Raw genomic sequence first — 18,366 nt, forward strand, 5'->3', positions numbered from 1 at the left:
AATTTAAGGGTTGTACTGCTACTGGATTAGATGCTCATAGATTCTCCATCCACTTACACGAAGTACGCGCCAAAGTACCAGCGTAGGTCGCGGATCTTGTCTTGGACTGAAAGTGCATGTGGCCGCCGAGCCATCGTAAAACGTGATCGTGTCAGTTAGCTTAAGTATACTATATAGTTTCCCACTTGAGTTACTTTATTAAGCCAGAGTGGGTAATTCACCTACAGTTTAACGTCAAAAATCGTGTTAGAGCTTAAGCTACTCCATATGGTATATTTTTCCACTCGAGTTAGCTTAGTAGTGTTAGACTAATATTATCCATTACGTGTTAATTTTATAGACAAGTATATACAATCCTACCTAATCTTACCATAAATGGGAGATCACAAATATTCGATTCTCCTCAATTTAGGCGATTAGGATTATATCAGGATCCTGTAATATATTAGTCTAACAAGTAGTGTCAGAAAACAACGATCTTAATCTTCTGTGCCAAGATCGTCTGGTATGAGCTCGGTGGATCCGAGGCGGAGATCGTGCTCGATCCATGAGACCTGGGGCGTCCGAGTGGGGAGCTTTTTGGCGTGGCCTTTCTCTGCTGATCAGAGATGTGCATGACGTAGCAATAGACGTGGCCATTCCAGCGCCGCACAAAAGACTTCAGAATCAACCTCGAAGTGGAAGGTCTATGTTAAAGCATCTACAGTCCTATTTGGCAAATCCGGCCTCTCAAACGCCCGCGCACATGATCTGATGCGTCCGCGAACAGTGGCCGGTCACCTCTCAAATTAGCAACTCTGCATCTGCCTTCAGATCCATATTTCATCCTCTAGATCCATACAAAGCATGCAAAGAAATCATAATACTACATATTACGTACTACCCTATTTAGTCCTCATCGTCGGAGATGTCCATGACGATGGTGCCGGGCGCCGGCTGGACGGGCGGGTATGAGGCCTCCGGCTCATCCTCCTCCTACCCGACTTCATCCATGTAGGCGAGCATCTCCGCGGCCTCCTGCACCTCCATCTCCTGCCGGCGAGGTGTTTGGCCTTTGCAGCCAAGTTCGACCGAAGGGAATCGAGGATGGCATGTTGCTCCGCCTGCAGATCCGCGTCGCCAGCGTCTCCCACATCCTCCTCCTCTGGCTCATCCTCCTCTTCCTCTTCCTCATTCTCCTCAACCTCCTCCTCCTCGTCTTCTTCCTCCTCCTCCAACTCCTCCAGATCCACTGCCTCCGAAGGTAGCCCCGCAGCGATCCGGGCTTCGAGCCTAGCCCGGATCTGCTCAAGGAGCTCGAGGCGGCGCTCCGGCATCAGAAATGACTCACTCCTCACTCGGTGGCGTGGGGGCATGGCTACTAGGTGGACGGGTGGAGTGGAAAGTGGTGGAGGCGGTGGACAGGAGGAGGAGGAAAATGTGGATAGATGGTAGGTTTTCGGTGCCACCGGTTGACTTAAATAGTCGGGCTAGGCACGATGCGGCCCGCCGGAGCTTCCCCACGCGGCGCCACCGGCCCGATGGAGGAGACGAGCTTCAGACCAGCGGGTTTCAAGGCGTTTTTGGCTGGGACCCTTTCGTCAGTCCTACGTGACCGGCGTGCCCAGGCGCGCCAGGGCGCCCCCATATCCGCCCCATATTTGGGCTGGATATGAGGGGTGCCAGTCAGTCCGAGCGTTTGAGGGCTGTTTGAGGGGGGGGGGGAGGGAGGGGCGTCTAGGTAAAAAAAATATGACCGGACAGTGATCGGGCGGACCGCCCGGGCGTATGACGGATTTGAGGCGCACGACTGTAGATGCTCTTAGAGATATATTTGGTTTACCTGCAGAATCAACCACCAAGTGGAAGGTCTATGTTAGAGATATATTTGGTTTACATGTATTTGGTAGTTTACAATTTGTAATTCGGCTCCTATACCTTAATTCTAGGAGACGTTTTTCGCCCTCCAAGTCTATACTCCTATATATACTCGCTCGTGAGGTTCAATACAACATCACACACATTACGACACAATCCCTCTCTATCCGTTTTAACATGGTACTAGCCTAGCCAATCCAAAACCCTAGATGCCACTTCTGCTTCGCGCCGCCTCCAGGGCGGTCGATCTTCGTGATCACCGCTAGGGGCCGTGGCACATGTACATGTTGATCGGCTACTCTAGAGAGTCTTTTTTCCGATCCATTGATCCGAAATTTTCTCTCTCTCTCTTTTGCCAGTCACATTGATCGGTATTGTTATTTTAGTTTTCCGCCACACACTTTGATTTAGGTCACAGGGCTCATAGGACACGCAAGCAAGTGGGCATATGGACGAGGCATGGCTCTAACGTGAGCCCGGCATTGTATTGCTACTATTTCTGACATGTACAGCAGTACACATTGGTTGAGGCTGTGTACTGCCCAACCAAATAAGCACAGTTCACTTCATTAACCGGGCAGATACTGCATGAATCTCCAACCAATATCGTTTGATGTGAGCTTACCCGGTAGAAACCCAGACCGCTAGAAAACCACTCTCCATCGCCTCAGTGACTACCGCGCCTACTCCAGCTTCTCGACTTGGCTTCCATGATAACTGCTTCGACGTGAGAGGTAGTAACAAGAAAAATCAACGATGGGGGTGTGGAGGTGAGGGATGGGTGCACGGCGTAGAACTGAGCGATGACATCACACACTAGAATGTGAGCCCATTTATTATTATTTGAAGCAAGATAATTTTTCGATTAAATTCAACATGAGTATTATTGAATTTTCATTTGTTTCTTATTGGCTTTATCTGCGTTATAATCCAGCCAAATCTGAACTGATGAAACAATATTTCTAGAAGTTGAGAGGGACCAAGTGTGGCAAGGGGTACCCAATGTTTTTATATAAGAACAGTCGTGTGTCCTCGCCTACAGCGACGGGGGACCGCTATGACGTGGATGCTATAACACATCTATTTTGATTAGTGCTTGAATTCACAGGTCACGAAAATATTCTAACAAAAATGCACAAAGAGCAGGGCTCTAAGATGTGCCATGAGAGATAAATGGGAACTGTCACCAGAGAGTGCATTCTGCTACACCGGAAATGATTGGCTTCAAGTATTGCTCGATTCGAATCAGGAGGATATGAGAGCTAAAATACTCCTTCTGCTGTGGAGATGCTGGCATTTGCATGATGATTGCATCCATGGAAGTGGGAAAGGAACCAATTCTGAATTCAGTGTTGTTCCTGGAAAGTTATGAGGAGGAATGGTGCAGCTCTCGAGGGGAACTGTCAACGAGCTCGGGGCAAGGGGACGGGCTGCTTATCCAATCCTAAGCCCTATATATCAACGAACAAATGCATAGTGGACGGCGCCGAAGAGCAGAGTTGAAATTAAATTCAGATGCTGCTTTCCACGCCGACAGCGGCCAAAGTTGGGCTGGCGCGATTGCTAGAGATCACAGCGGGCATGTATTCCTGTCAGTCTGCAAAGAGTTGCCGCGATCTACAAGTGTGGAAGACGCTGAAGGACGTGCTGCACTCACCGGATTGTATGCACTTGCAGCAGTGTACATGGAAAAATTCAGTTGGAGGTGGACTGCAAGTGGATAGCAGATGCACTGAAGAAAAATGCACCGAACAACTATGGCCTTATCAGTGATCTGAATGATGCCCTCGCTACGTTCTCTGCTTTCGAGGTGACTCACACCGCGAGGGAAGGTAACAAGATGGCACATGAATTAGCAGTTGAAGCCCGAGTGCGTGGAGACCATACTTTCATGGCGAAAGCCCCAGATAGACTGAATCAGCTAATGTTGTTTGAATGTGTCCAATCCTAGAACTCTGCTGCTCTAGCCCTAAAAAAATGCAATATTTTCGGCATATACTCGAATGATTCTCCTACTTGTAGACTTCTTCAGTTCACACGTGTAAAATTAAATGCCTTTGATTTCAATAAACGAACAACTAAATCAATTGCGGGAATTCTTATCATAATTTTGAGCTACGTTTTGATACAGAGTTCGGTCACAGTGCTGAGTCTATAAATCAACCGGAATTCATCAATGTGTACCACAAACATCAACTAAAAATATGAATTTATTTGAACTTTATGTACTCACAATTAAAGGGGACTTCCCTTTTGAGGAGTAGAGATCCCAACTGTCAGTGAGAGCAAAAGGAAAAACAATCAACAGCATTTTCGGGAACTACTAGTATTCTCCAAAAAGTTGTCGTGTAACAACACTAAAAAAAGAGGCAAATGTACTTTTTGGCAGCTTAAAGCTGGTAATTTTATTTTGCGAGGAGGGCAAATGTTCGAAGCATGCAGCACACAAAGCTTGGGTCACACCCAACATAAAACACTACACTGATCGTCCTGAACTCCAGAAACACGAACAATCACGTGTAGGCGGCCGGCACGAGCCGCGGGGTGACGATGGCCTTGAGCGGGACGGCCTTGGGGAGCGCCAGCCCGAAGGTCTCAGCCATGTCCACCTTCTCCTCGCCGTCCGGCAGCCGCCACTCGAACGCGTGCACCAGCGTTCCCAGGAAGTACTGCACAAACACCATTCCGGCCAGCTTCCCGGCGCATATCCTTCTGCCGGCGCCGAACGGGATCAGCTCGAAGTTGTTCCCCATGGGGTCGATCTTGGCCGCCGGCCCGGACAGGAACCGCTCCGGCCGGAACTCCAGAGGATCCTCCCACGCCGCTGGGTCACGGCCGATGGCCCAGATGTTGATGAGAAGCCGCGTGTTGGCGGGGACGTGGTGGCCGTCCACCTCGCACTCCTCGAAGGAGAAATGGGGCAGGCTGAGCGGCGTGGAGGGGTGCAGGCGCATGGCCTCTTTGCATATGGCCTGCAGGTAGGGGAGGTTGGCGATGTCGGATTCCTCGATACGGCGGTCACGGCCGATGACACGGTCCATCTCCTCCTGGGCGCGCGCCATGATAGACGGGTTGTTGATCATCTCCGCCATTGCCCACTCCACGATGATCGACGACGTGTCCGTGCCGGCCGTGAACATGTCCTGCATGCATGCATATTTACACGGGTTTAAAATTCCAAGTGCTACTATGTTTTTGATGCATTTTTCTACAATCTACGTGTGCATGCTTATATGTGTTCGAGAGTGGATTATCCATCATACCCAATGTATGCATCCACCTTTCTTTCAGTTGTTGAGATTCGTGCCTCAAAATACATGCAAATTATTTCTCTTTCTTTATTATGTATAACCACCTCACCTATCGTGCCTCCTTTTCCATGCCTAGTGGGAGGTGACTATGTCATGTAGCAGTTACGAAATGATTGAGAACACTGTCCTAGCCACTGCCTGCCACCACTAGCCCACCACTCTCAGACTCACTCCATCTCTATCTCACAAATGTCATCACTCTTCTTTTTAGGAAAACAATATAAATGGCTAATAATGTTTTGAAGCATTGGCTGTGTGCATCACAATGATTGAGAGGCTGGGAGTTATCCTCCGTTTCTAAAAAAAAAAAAATGTTTTGAAGCATATGTTTGATTGATATTCTGTTTGAACAATTGTGTTTGTTCTAAAGGAGATATTTAAAAACAGTTTTGCTAAAGCACATCTAGATGTGCAATAAGTATTGCACATCTAAGTCCTATATCATTGATCTTACGTTGAGATTCATGTGGATATTTACTTTTTCTTTTGTTCCTCTTTATGCTTGATTCACTCATCTCGATGTGCCCTAGACACACCCATTTAAAAAAGACTAATGTTGAATATATTATTGGAATGATTTTTCTTACAACAAAAATACAATTCGTCTTTTGACTATTATTTTATTTAATGTTCTCAATGTTCACTCTCTTCTGGGGTTTACCACAATGTTTCATTGTTTTTAAATGCACTTTGAACTTGCATCATGCAAATTAGTTTTAGAGTGTACCATAATATTTCCTTGTGTGTCAGTGTGTGCTACCAAACCAACTCAATGTGAATAAGCTAGTGAGGGTACAAATCTCCAACTCAATGAATGGCCGATGCAAGCACGAGATATCCTGTGTACGGTACTCCTATCCTATGTGTGCATTTCTCCTATGTGTTATGGTCTGAAGCACTAGAATGGCAAGGTAGTAATTACTTACGAAAAAAGCATGCATCGACTCGGCGGCAAAGTAGTAATTACTTACGGAAAAAAGCATGCACTAGAATGGCAAAGTAGTAACTACTTGCGCACATGTAATCATCAACTCTTTGTAATCATCATCTCTGATTATCACTTGACCAGAGGGCACTACTAACGCATCATATTAAACTATATCATATACTATATATGTGTTTAGATACTACAACTTTTACAATGTGTTGTATCTTAATGTTGTACTCCATCTGAAGGTACTCTTATTTAGGCCTTCTTTGGTTTAGAGGAATTTTATAGGAATTCTAGAGGATAGGATTCTTACAGGATTTTTTCCTTTAGAGCCCTTTGGTTCATAGGAATGGATTCCTATTCCTACATAAAATTGGTTCCTATCCATCACATTTCATAGGAAAATAAAAAAGAGCCTAGACTCAATGGAAAAATTCCTTTGGTGTCAACCAAATGACATCTTGTTTCCTATTCCTACTCATAGGATTTGAGATACATGTCATCTCACTTCCTACAAGATTCATATTCTTATGATAATCCTATCCTATGAACCAAAAGAGGCCTTAATGTGTTTTGCGGGTCTAGTTTAAGATGCAATAGAACTCACTTTCCTTATTAAATAAGCCGCCATAACATATTTTACCTAGATGGCAAGTTTTTTATATAGCACACCGTGAAGCATTGGGACTGCCATGAGTGCACTTTGCTTGGCAATCTGATCAGTTTGGTGTACTCAATTATACTATTACCACTAGTCGTTGAGAATGACTTGTGCCTATATCATTTCAAGGGGAATCAAATCAAAGGCAAATTAAAGCTAAGGTACACCAACCGAGTACTAGATAAATCAGTATCACCTTCACTCTTATCTTCCCAACCCAAGTGACTAAAATCAGTTTTGTTTACAAGTGTGAGTGATTGCTATCAAGGGGAGGGGTGAGTGATTGCTATCAACCAATCAAGTGTGGACTTGAGACCGAGAGTGACAGATACGTAACCGTGTTTTCTTCCCCTTTTTTATTGAAAAAGGATGTATCCCGGCCTCTGCGTTTGTTGATGCAGATAGCACACGGTCATAAAAAGAGGAAAACCTCCATTTAGAAAGAAAGATAATCTTTTGAGACTTGCTACAGAGCCAGTTCTCAAATTTGCTCCATATTTCAAGCACTGCTTTTAGCTCTTGTCTAACTATATGGCACGTAGTGGTTTGGTTGCTTAAGTCATTTCTACGATAGCCTAATTCTTATATAATTGCCGTCGCATTCCACCAACAGCAAAGAAATGTGTGACGGCGATTTTCCAACACCAGCTAGCTAGGCTTAAAGTTCGCATATGATTGTCTTGATCTAGGTGGAAGACCGCATACTATGGGTGTACTCAAATTGTTGCATCATGGTAGTACGGTTGCTCGCATTCTGGGCCATCAGCTGTGTATGCCTTGACTGGTTTTGAACGTACTACGATAGCTATTGCTAGCACTCATCATGGTAACGAAACCACTACCCGGACGGCAAATCGTGGTGGTGCATCATTTTTTGAGGTATTTTTTGATAAATCTGGCCCCTTTGAGCGACTTGAGACATATCTAACCCTTGGGCAAAACTAATTTAAAATCTGGCCCCTGGGGTCGCGCCATAGAGCATGGCGTCGACTTGTACATGTCGGCGCTACACTACATTTCGCCGAGACGTACAAGTTTGACGCCATGCTATGTGGAGCCGAGCAAATCTGGCCCTTAGTGTTTCTGTGGGGCCATCTGAGGTCGGCTCCATGTAGCACGGCGTCGAACTTGTACAAGTCGGCTCCGTGTAGTGTGACGCCAACATGTACAGCTTCGGCTCCATGATATATGACGCCGACTCCAGAGGCCAGATTTCAAATTAGTTTTGCTCAAGCGTCAGACATGCCTCAAGTTGTGCAGAGGGGCCAGATTTGTAGAGAAATACTTTTTTGAGGGACTGTAGGAATCGTCTCGGTCTCTTCCCAACCACTCCACTAGCTATGCTCCGACCCCACAATTATATTGCACCGCCACCACAGCAGCTTCACTCGATTGCATGCATTGGGTGGGTGGTTCCCGTGTCGTGCACACGTATAGATGATGATGCGCATCGATCAGTACAAGTTGACGGAGAACCAAAATGTATGTTGAAACTTAAACTAATGGTCGTTCGATTAGATGATGCATGCGGCCGGTAATTAATCAGAAATGGCAGAGGGAATAAAGTGTGGGAGCTTACGAAGATGAGGCCCTTGATGTTGACCTCGGTGATGGTCTCGCCGTCGTTGTCGTCCTCGTCGTTGCTGCTGGCGCGGAGCCTGTCCACGAAGTCGAGCCGGCCCTCCCGGGCGCGCTCCTCGGCCGTCGCCGCGTGCTCCGCCAGCAGCTTGGTGATGAGCCCGTCGAACTGGCGGTGCACCCGGCGCAGCCTGCCCTGCACCCCCTGCAGGTCCAGCCGCGACAGCGCCGGCACGAAGTCGCTGATGTTGAACAGCCCCGTGCCGGTCAGCAGCGACACGATCATCTCCTTGTAGCTGCTGGACTCGTCGCCCTGCGCGTCGAACACCCGCTTGCTCACCGTGATCTGCCCCACGATGTTGGCCAGCGCGCACACCAGCGTCTCCGGCACCACCACGGCCCGCCCGGCCTCCGCGGCCTCCGCCATGCCGCGCAGGGCGCGCCCCGCCTCGTCGCGGCGCACGCAAGCCCAGTCCGCGACGGCGCGCGCCCCGAGCAGGTGCACGCTCGCCAGCTTCCGCATCAGCTTCCACTTGGGCCCGTAGTCGGCGAACACCATGTTCTGGCGCCCGTAGGTGATGTCCGCCGCGCTGGCCACCGCCGGCCGGTTCGCGAACCGCGCGTCCAGCGCCTTGAGGAACGTCCGCGCGGCCGACGGCGACGAGGCCACCACCACGCCGCAGGTGCCCATCCGCAGGTACATGACGGGGCCGTACTTGCGCGCCAGCGCCGCGAGGCCGGTGTGCGGGGCCGGGCCGACGAACGGCATCGCGCCAAGAATGGGGACGCCAGGAGGCCCCGGCGGGAGCCGGGAGCTGCGGTGGCTCAGGGAGCGGAGCGCTAGGTGGAGCAGGAGGCACAGGAAGGTGCACGAGAGCACGACGGGGTCGGTGCACAGAGCGGCGAGCTGCATGGCGGCGGCGCGCGCTGCAGCTGTGCAAAGTGAGATGAAGTCGCGGACTCCTCAATGGCAGCAGTCTTAGGCCGCGCTAGCTATAGGTTGTAGGTAGCATAGCAAGGTGATGAGCTCCATCGTCTAAAGCTTTTGGCATGGCGTTCTTCTTGTGGATGCGGTGAGTGGGGCAGGCAGTGTTGACTGTTGAGAATCATGATATGATATCACCACCTTGCATTGCATAATTTGCATTGCATTGGTAGTGCGATGTGCACTTTGAGCAAGGGGAGGGGGGTAGGTGAAGGAGAGTGACGGACAATCCTCCTCCTCCCCCAGCAGTCCACATTGCAGGGAAGGACAACGGCAGATCGATGATGCATCCATGGCGACGGTGTCCTTGTCACGGTTCGGTACCTTGACTACCTGCTCCAATCGCTGATTGCGAAAGCTCGACTGATTTACATTTGTTATAAAACGATATATAATTTTAAGCTTGTTGGACTTGTTGAACATGCGCATCGCGAGCTATGCAGAGGCCGGGCATCTTTTTAATACGGTTGTATCATTTTGATAGATCAATTCAATGAAAAAATACGCTGGCTGCTCCGGTGTTACGATTTGCCCACGACGGGACTCGAGCAAGCACATGAGCCAACCGGTGACCGTTCACATGTCTCTGCATGCAGGGAGGCACCCATCATTTGGACTCATTTTATTTGATAATGCACGACCTATGTGCGGATCTCTACTATATTTAAAAATAACATGAGGTTCCTATTTTATCTTTCTTTCCATCACCACTTCGTCCAACCTTTCATGTATATGATAATTAATCATCTTAATTCACTTATCTTCTGAATCAATTTCACTTTAATTTAATTACCAAACTTCTAATCAAAATATAGGGTAATTCATGGTCAGAATTTGACAAACATTTATTCACGCAATCACATTATTATTGAAATATAAATCACAAGCAAATGTACTATAATATTTATATCCCGTTGTAACGCACGAGCATTTTTCTAGTGAGTCCAAATGATTGCTAGGGTACTAAACAAAGTGGAATGATATGGCAACTTAATGTCATAAACAATGTATCTAACAAAAAGTTTTTTCAAGATGTCGGGCAGCACTATAGTGCGAATTCTAGGTCACGCTTACTGTGAGACTGTAGCAAGTGTCGCCTCAACGATCAGCGACAGGGGTTGTATGGGCAGTTTTGGCAAGGTTTAACAGTTTTTTTTTTTGAGAAACGACAAGGTTTAAGAGTTGTACGGGCAGTTTTGGCAAGGTTCCTAGGGCCCGTTCCACGAATGTTCCACCTGTTTTGGAAAGGTTCTATGTGTTTTTCTTTCTTTTTTCCTTTCTTTGATTTTCTTTATGGGTTTTTATTTTATTTTTTATTTTCTGTTTTTATTTTTTATTTTTTTAAACACACATTTGTTTGTTTAATAAGCGTTAAACATTTATCGTATATACGTTGACATTTTAAGATACACTTTGAACATTGTCCAAATACATATTATGTATAAAAAATACATAGTGAACATTAAACACACATTGGACTTTTTATAAGTTTTCATTATTATTAAAATGTCACAAAAATTATTTTTAAATATGTAGATATTTTTTAAATTTCATGAACATTTTTTTGAATGATATGAACTATTTTTACAAACTATTTGACTTTTTTTACATTATTACTATAAAGTGTCTTGAAAATCTTAAATGTGCGATGTTTTTCTAAATGTCACAAACATTTTTCGGAATGTCACGCACATTTTATAAAAAATGGAAATAAAAAAATTTAAAAGCAGGGTGAACACATTTTAAAATGTCATGGACTAATTTTGTAAATGTGTGAATTTTTTTTTGAAATGTCATGAATAGTTTTAGAAATCGTGCAAACAAAAAATTCGTTAACATTTTTTAAATGCATGGTGACCGCTTTTAAACATTGAAGTAACTTAATGTTTGTAATATACTCCCTCCGTCCGAAAATACTTGTCATTAAAATGGATAAAAAGGGTTGTATCTAGAACTAAAATACGTCTAGATGCATCACTTTTTATTCATTTTGGTGACAAGTATTTCCGGACGGAGGAAGTATATTCTTTTGTACATTTTGAAATATAAAGAAAAAATAAGGCAGCTAATGGAGATGCTCTCAGCGTTACTAGCACTGTTAATACCAGTGAGCTACACAACGGTGGTTCTCAGTGTTGATTTTGGGTATTGCATTAGGTTTTATTGATTTTCTCCAGAGTCTCCTATCTGTTTATGAATTGCTTTGTATTGTGAAAAATTTGTAGACAGCACATAATTCTTCAGCAGTACTACAAAGTTTCACTGCAGTGCTTGGGAAAAAACGCATACAGGTTTTGCAGCAAGGTTCTTGGTGTTACCAGCTTCTAATCTTGTCAAAGCTTATGACATGACATGATTCTACCTCCTTATTGATATCAAACTGATTATTACAAGATCAGTACGTAAGCAAAGCAAGTAAACGTTACTGATAAGCTGCACTAGTGTGACGCTAGAGTGATGAATGGGGATTATTCTGTTCTACTCCACTGCGGAAGCAGGGGTGGCAGTAGTACTAACTGGCTTACTGAAACTAAACTACAGAGGACTGACTGATCCATGGATCAGAGTTGCGCTAGAAGTTCCTGATGCTGTCGTTGACGTCTGCGTTGGCATTGGCCATGTCGACGGCGGTGGGCCTCTCGACTTTCTCCATCTCCTCCTCCCGGATGAACACTGCCTGGTCCAGCACCGACGCCGCCGACCCCTCGGTGGTGGCCGCCGTGGTCGTGGCGCCTCCGTAGAGTATCGAGTTCCTTCGTGCTTGCTTCATGAACTTTGGGGTTTGTTAAACGTCATCTGTAATTGGGTGGCTATTATGGTGGATTACGGGTTCACGGAAAAGTATGGCAAGTAACAAGATAGCTTAAGATTGGGATTTTTCTCCTCCGGTGATGGAGAGATATTCTCGGACCCTCTCGGTGTTACGGTATCCATAATCGTCTGGCCAGACACCTTGTGATTTGATCACTGGGATGCTGGAATACGGAAACGAGAAAAGAGAACAAAACCGGTAACGAGGTAACTTGCATGGTGGACAAATTGTTCGTCCACGGGGATGCAATAAATCTCACCTCGGGTGTTTGTGACATATCACAAAGCAACAGGAATAGCACACGGCAACTGGAGGTTCACTCGAATATTCATTCGTGTGGGTATAGGAGTCAATATGGGTGTCCACGACTCCGATGTTGATCATTGATCAGAAAGGGTTCCGGTCATGTCTATACTTCACCGAACCTATATGGTCACACGCTTAAGGGTCATCTACCAGCTGAATGCTAGACAGGGAGTCTGAGAGAAAATCACCAAAAAAGTTTCGGACACCGGAGAAGTTTCGGACAGCGGAAAAGTTCCGCAGAGAGAGGTCATCGGTTGAGTTTCGGTGAAACCGAAAAGTTATTTCGGGATATACTATTAAGTCAAATTGTTTTCGGCACATTCTTGATAATTCTTGGAGGGTGCCAGAGTCATTATGAAAACTTTCTGGAATTTTTCGGGATAAAAGCTGAAAATGCTCCGGAGCTGCCGGAACCATTTCATATGCTTTTCACAGATGAAAATCACTAATCCGAAATTGTTTCGGAATGCGTTGAAAATTATTTTAGTGGGTACTGGAAACGTTCTAAGCCCACATAAATATTTTCAGTTTGAACGGACGCTGAAAAATGTCGTCGTGAATAGTGAAAGTGCTTTTTGGGATATTTATGGAAAGCCACCTTTTGGGCCTTTTCCCAAAAGGTTTCTAGAAGGACTTGGGGATCAAGGAACCCCCTTTGGGGGCCCCCATGAAGGTGGGACGTTGGAGGGTGCATCTTCTCCATGGGGCTCCACTTGTCATCCCTTTATGCCCTTTATGTGTGACATAAAGTGTGAGCATTTTGGGTTTTTCATGTGCCCCCTACCCCTTGGGTTTTCCTATAAATAGAGGTAGAGAGACACTCTCCACACTCACTCTTTCTCATATACAAGTGCCATTGCAATGATCTGGCTTCTCTCTTCCTCCCCGCGAAATAGTTTCATAGAGCCGAAAGGCTGTCTGGGTTCCGGTAGGAACTAGTTCTGAACGGCGAAGCCTTGCCGGATAGATGACATCGTATGTGTGCAACTCTGTAGAGAGATCGTAGTTTCGGTCTTAGTTCGAGAGTGCCTCCCGAAGGGCAGTCCGTGTGACCGTCCGAGTTTCAAAGGTCCTCCCGAAGGGTTGTCCGAGTGATAGTCAGAGTTTCGAAGGTCCTCCCGAAGGGCTGTCCGCGACACCGTCCAGGGGACTGTCCGACCACCTCCCGGAGGGCTGTCCGAGGGGCAGATGAGGGTATACATCCTCGCGGATGGGAGGTTGTAAATCCTAGCTTTGGGGATCTGCACCGTCGATCGTCATCGACTCTACTTTCCGCTGCGCTACGAGTCGGTAACGAAAAAGATCAAACCTTGTATGCAGTCTCCATAGTGGTCCTGGGCTGGTGCGTAAGTCGGGAATTTTTTGTTTCTACAGCGTTACCCTACATAACATCATCCTCTGATGATGCTTCCTTCTGCAGCAACACTCTCACATTCCAAATTTGATACATATTTGAGGTAGTATAACTTGAACCAGAGACTACTTCTATGGTTATGTGAAAAATTCATAGCATAGCATATCACAAACAGCTTGAGCTCTTTCCCACTCTTCCAGGGATGGGAAAAATTTGTAATCCTTGCCCCGTTGCACCAAAGTACGAAAGGCTCTTCGAAATTGGAGCGGTGACTCTAACATAAGAAAGGTGGAATTCCAACGCATTGGTTTTGGGAAACATAGTAGAAAATAAAACAAAATCGTCCTACAATCCAACCAAGAACACTATGAAGATGAATTAACGGTTTAGATCTGATCCCTACCAACTCTGAGTTGCAATGGAAGAAGAGTCGGTGTAGATCGTACTTGATATCCCTCGAAGTGATCACGAACGATCCCTTGAAACGAAGACCGAAAGCACTGTCTCTCCATAGTTTGCAAGTGCACGGTCTTCACAATCCGACAGCGCTTTGCCATCCAGAGGTAATTGATGTTGGAAAATTAGAGGGACAAGATAGAACCACATTAGGCTTCTAATTATGAGGACCAGAGAGGATTAAGTCTTGCTCTAATTGGATCAATTAAAACTAGAGAACTAGAGGACGCTCGAAAACTTGTGTCTCCAAACGGCCAAATCCTCTAGTATATATATAGTTTGGTCAAGAGGGAGGGGGCGCCACAAGGGAAGGAAGGACGCCTCCCCCTTGCGCCGTCCATAGGGGAAGAGGAGTCCTCCCCCACTTCAATTCGGCCTCCCCTAGCTTGTCCAATAAGCTAGAGGCGCCTCCTTTTGTTATTGGGCCGGGACCAATAACCTCCCACCACCACTTGGCCTTATTGTATTTTCTTTGGCCCGTCGATATTTAATTAAATATAAAAGCTGCTTAATCATTATTAGAGCTTTTTATTATTAATTTTAACATCTTCGAAAATATTTTTCATCTATATATCAATTTTCGGTATTACCTGGTAAACCCCAAAACCTTTCCCGTAACCCCGGAACGCTTCTAGTTTCTCTCAGGACTATTTCTAATATTAATAAAACTACTTCATAATTATTTTCTCATAACTCTTGCCACTAATACTCAGCAGATCGTGATTCCCTTAAGCTTGTGACTCTGTAAGTTCGGTAAAACATAGTCCTCAACAAAACCTCTTTCATTTAATGACCAATAGTAGAACCGTGGACATCCATATTTATCCTTATGAATACATGAATGACATTCGAGTGGAGCCGTCTACACAGTTTGCACGGCACCCCCCCCCCCCCCCCACACACACACACTTTCTCCACCTTCTCCGCTATCATCCAGCCGCTCTCCACCCCAATTACCATCTTTTTCACTCTCACTCCCATGCCGCTCTCCACCCCAATTACCATCTTTTTCACTCTCACTGCCATGCCGCTCTCCACCTCAATTACCATCTTTATCACTCTCACTGCCATGTGGACCCGTATGAAAAGCTGTCGAAGACGGGTAGATGGAGGATCCGGCAAATGCGGCCACTAAATATCAACTCAACAACACCGCAAGCCCCAAAAAAGAAGGGCGTGGTCGCGGACCGGATGAAGGGCCGGGTGGGTGCAGGGCCGGGCACAGCCCGTTGTAGCATAAGTTTGAGTTCTGAAGTTTGGTTTCAGAGAGTCCCATCTGTTTACGGAATTGCTTTTTTCCTAAATGATAAGTGCCACATGTGCAGTGGCGTAGCTGTAGGGTGGCCAGGGTGGTCCATGGACCACCCTGGAATTCAGCCCATTAGTATACTACTTAGTCTGTAAAAAAAGAAAAAAGAAAAGCAAGCCCAACTCAGCCCATGTACACGTGAAGGATTGGCTCGTTAGTCTCTGCGTCTGTGCGCTGATTGAACGACACGAGAAGACGTTCCTGATTCCCGCCGCCTCTTTCAGTTCGGGAACCCTAGGAGCGAGCGGCCATAGCCATCAGCCATCGCCTAGCGGCCCCCAGCGGGCATCCGCCGGCCTACAGGACACTTGCCGGCGGCGGCAAACAGGCAGCCGGCGAAGCACGCACAATCTAGTTTGGTTGAGAACCAGTTGTTCAGTTTTCCATCCTACTACTCCGATCTAAAGTAAGATTTTTGTTCTCTGTTAATTCATAAATTCAAAGTATAAATTTCTTGCTACGAAGATTTGAACAAGCTAAGCTGAGACCTGAGAGTGCAAGATTTAGTTTTATTTTTTACAATTAATAATTGATAAATACTAGAGTAGAACTTTCATGGTCTTGAGAAGGCGTTATCCCGACAAATAAGATGTGTTATCTTCTTTTATGCAAATTTAAGACATAACCATGAATTTTATATTATTTGAAAGACCTATTTGATATATTCTGTATGCATATGTTGGTTTGTTGAATTTGTGGTGCAATTATTTTTCTTGGCAATTGGACCATCCTGGCATAAAATCCTAGCTACGCCACTGCACATGTGTGGCATGAAACAACACCATCCTGGCATTTATACAACTAAAATTGTCAAAAAAAGAAAAATGAAACCAAAGAAAATTGAAACTTGACATCCAAGTAGAAAGTTGCCATCCATCCATGAGTAACTAAAATTACCATCAAAAACGTTAGGGTGGAATTATTTCATGCCACACATGTGGCACTTATCAGTGTGGGTTTATTATCTTATGCACGGAATACTTCAGCAGTACAAAGTGTTTGGTTAATAAAGCATTTCAGCCAGGTTCTGAGCTATTAACAGCTTTGCTTCTACTGAAATCTAGATAGCAGACTTATATTACTATATCAGTAAGCAAGAAAGCGAAACACTAGAGAAATGGATGGGGATTTATTCTGTTCTAGATCAGTACTAACTGCTTCCTCTGTCTCGTAATGTAAGACTCTTTTTACACTATTACATTATATGAGACGAAGGAGTAGCTTAGTAAACTACAGAGGTTGCTTCATCAGAATAAAACTAAGAGAGATTGATCGATGGAGCTAAGTAAGTTGCACTAGTAGTTCTTGTTGATGTCGTCGACGTATGCGTTGGCATTGGCCATGTCGACGGCGGCGAGCCTCTCCACGTCCTCCATCTCCTCCTCCCGGACGAACACCGCCTGGTCCAGCACTGAAGCCGTCGACCCCTCCGTCGTGGCCGCCGTGGCGCCTCCGAACAGGTGCGGTGGCGCGGGATGAGTGCCGCCGCCTTGGGTTTCGACGTGGGCGGGGCCGAAGACGCCCGTGTCCTGGTCGGGCACCCACGACGCGTCCTCCTCGTCCGGCAGCACCGTGGCGACGTGGTCCTCGCCCTGGAGCACCCGGCGGCCTGCGGCGGTGAGTGCTCGCGCGGCCATGAAGACAAGACGCCGGCCCTGATGTTCTGGTGCTCAAGACAGCACGGATCGCGAAGGGGAGGGGCAGAGAGCACAGTGTCTTTGAGTGTGTGTCTGCGAGAGGCTTTGAGTACAGTTCGAGTAGCGCGAGTTCTTCTTCTTTCCCTGGCTGCACCTCGATGGGCGGTGAGCGGTGGCTTTTATTAACTCATTGCCCCCTATGCAACGCCGGTGCACGACGAAGCCTCGCTGGAGTAAAAAATAAACATGCGGCCGGAGAAATGGTGCGGCGACACGCGGAGCAGCGCCATTGAGGCCGGGGGCAGTGCAGATTTTTTTGCCCCACTTTACATCTCCATTAGATCATTTACCCCCTTGAGAGGCTGCCAGGTGGGGCCGGAGCAACTGGTCATTGAAACAACCCTGAGCCAAATCATCTAACCCCTTATAAAGTGGTGCAAATCATCTAATACCCCATATCAGCAGAGGGTCGGTGAGGATGCGGACGCCACGTGTCCGCATAAAAGAACAAGTTTTTTTTTTAAAATGGCAGTTATCCTACATTCAATAAGTAGAAAAAATTGCTCAGTTAATTAGAAAAACCAAGCAAAAACCAGATTACCCGGTTGATCATGAAAAACCGGACGAAAACCATCACAATCACTGAGCGGCACACACAAGATACCCCACGCACACCACTACAAGAAAGGCCCCACGAACAAGTTTTATTGTTTATTTTTACTTTTAATTTCATTATATACAGAAGAGTCTCATTCCCAGTTTGTATTCAGAGTAAACAACATGAGGATGTCTGCTTTCTGCTATCACACTTGTTCTTAAGCAAAGTGAACATTAATTACTGGTTAGTACTGTCTTTGGTTTATTTGCTTCGCATATTAGTAGTTTATTTACAAAGGGAATAGTACTACGACAGAAAAATAATAGTTTATTTCAACCAAAAATTAACTACAGCAAAAAAAAAGGTGCATATAGCAATGTACTACGACAGAAAAATAATACTCACCCTATAAACTAATACATATAAGGAAGTTCTATATTAACTTACAAAGGGAATTGTTTTGTGGAGAACGGCATTCTGGAGCTCGGCCTCCATGGAGGCTGTTTTTTATTAAAAAAAATCAAAATTCGTATTTTTGGGTTTAAAAAAATTCTGAAAAAGTTTGTTCAAG

General features: G+C 45.9%; 2 protein-coding genes across 2 annotated transcripts; both read right to left on the reverse strand.

The window, feature by feature from the left end:
• Positions 1-4,049: 4,049 nt before the first annotated feature.
• LOC125520472 (flavonoid 3',5'-hydroxylase) lies at positions 4,050-9,558 on the reverse strand. Its single transcript, XM_048685411.2, has 2 exons — positions 8,340-9,558; positions 4,050-5,000 (listed from the first exon to the last, which is right to left on the reverse strand). Exons 1-2 carry the CDS (start codon positions 9,249-9,251, stop codon positions 4,371-4,373), a joined length of 1,542 nt encoding a protein of 513 aa, XP_048541368.2. The 5' UTR covers positions 9,252-9,558; the 3' UTR covers positions 4,050-4,370.
• A 7,134-nt stretch (positions 9,559-16,692) lies between these two features.
• On the reverse strand, positions 16,693-17,420 carry LOC147957241 (uncharacterized). The gene has a single exon (XM_087537860.1). It carries the CDS (start codon positions 17,195-17,197, stop codon positions 16,856-16,858), a length of 342 nt encoding a protein of 113 aa, XP_087393986.1. The 5' UTR covers positions 17,198-17,420; the 3' UTR covers positions 16,693-16,855.
• Positions 17,421-18,366: the final 946 nt, after the last annotated feature.

The sequence above is a fragment of the Triticum urartu genome, chromosome 7A (genome assembly GCF_056163025.1).
Source record: "Triticum urartu cultivar PI428250 chromosome 7A, HENAU_Tu73, whole genome shotgun sequence".
Taxonomy (NCBI): Eukaryota; Viridiplantae; Streptophyta; class Magnoliopsida; order Poales; family Poaceae; genus Triticum; species Triticum urartu.

Excerpts from the sequence above, each read along its gene's own strand:
- LOC125520472 (XM_048685411.2), bottom strand. The coding sequence starts at position 9,251 with ATGCAGCTCGCCGCTCTGTGCACCGACCCCGTCGTGCTCTCGTGCACC. Across the intron at positions 5,001-8,339 it reads ACATCAAGGGCCTCATCTTC|GACATGTTCACGGCCGGCAC; the intron begins GTAAGCTCCCAC and ends GCATGCATGCAG.
- LOC147957241 (XM_087537860.1), bottom strand. The coding sequence starts at position 17,197 with ATGGCCGCGCGAGCACTCACCGCCGCAGGCCGCCGGGTGCTCCAGGGC.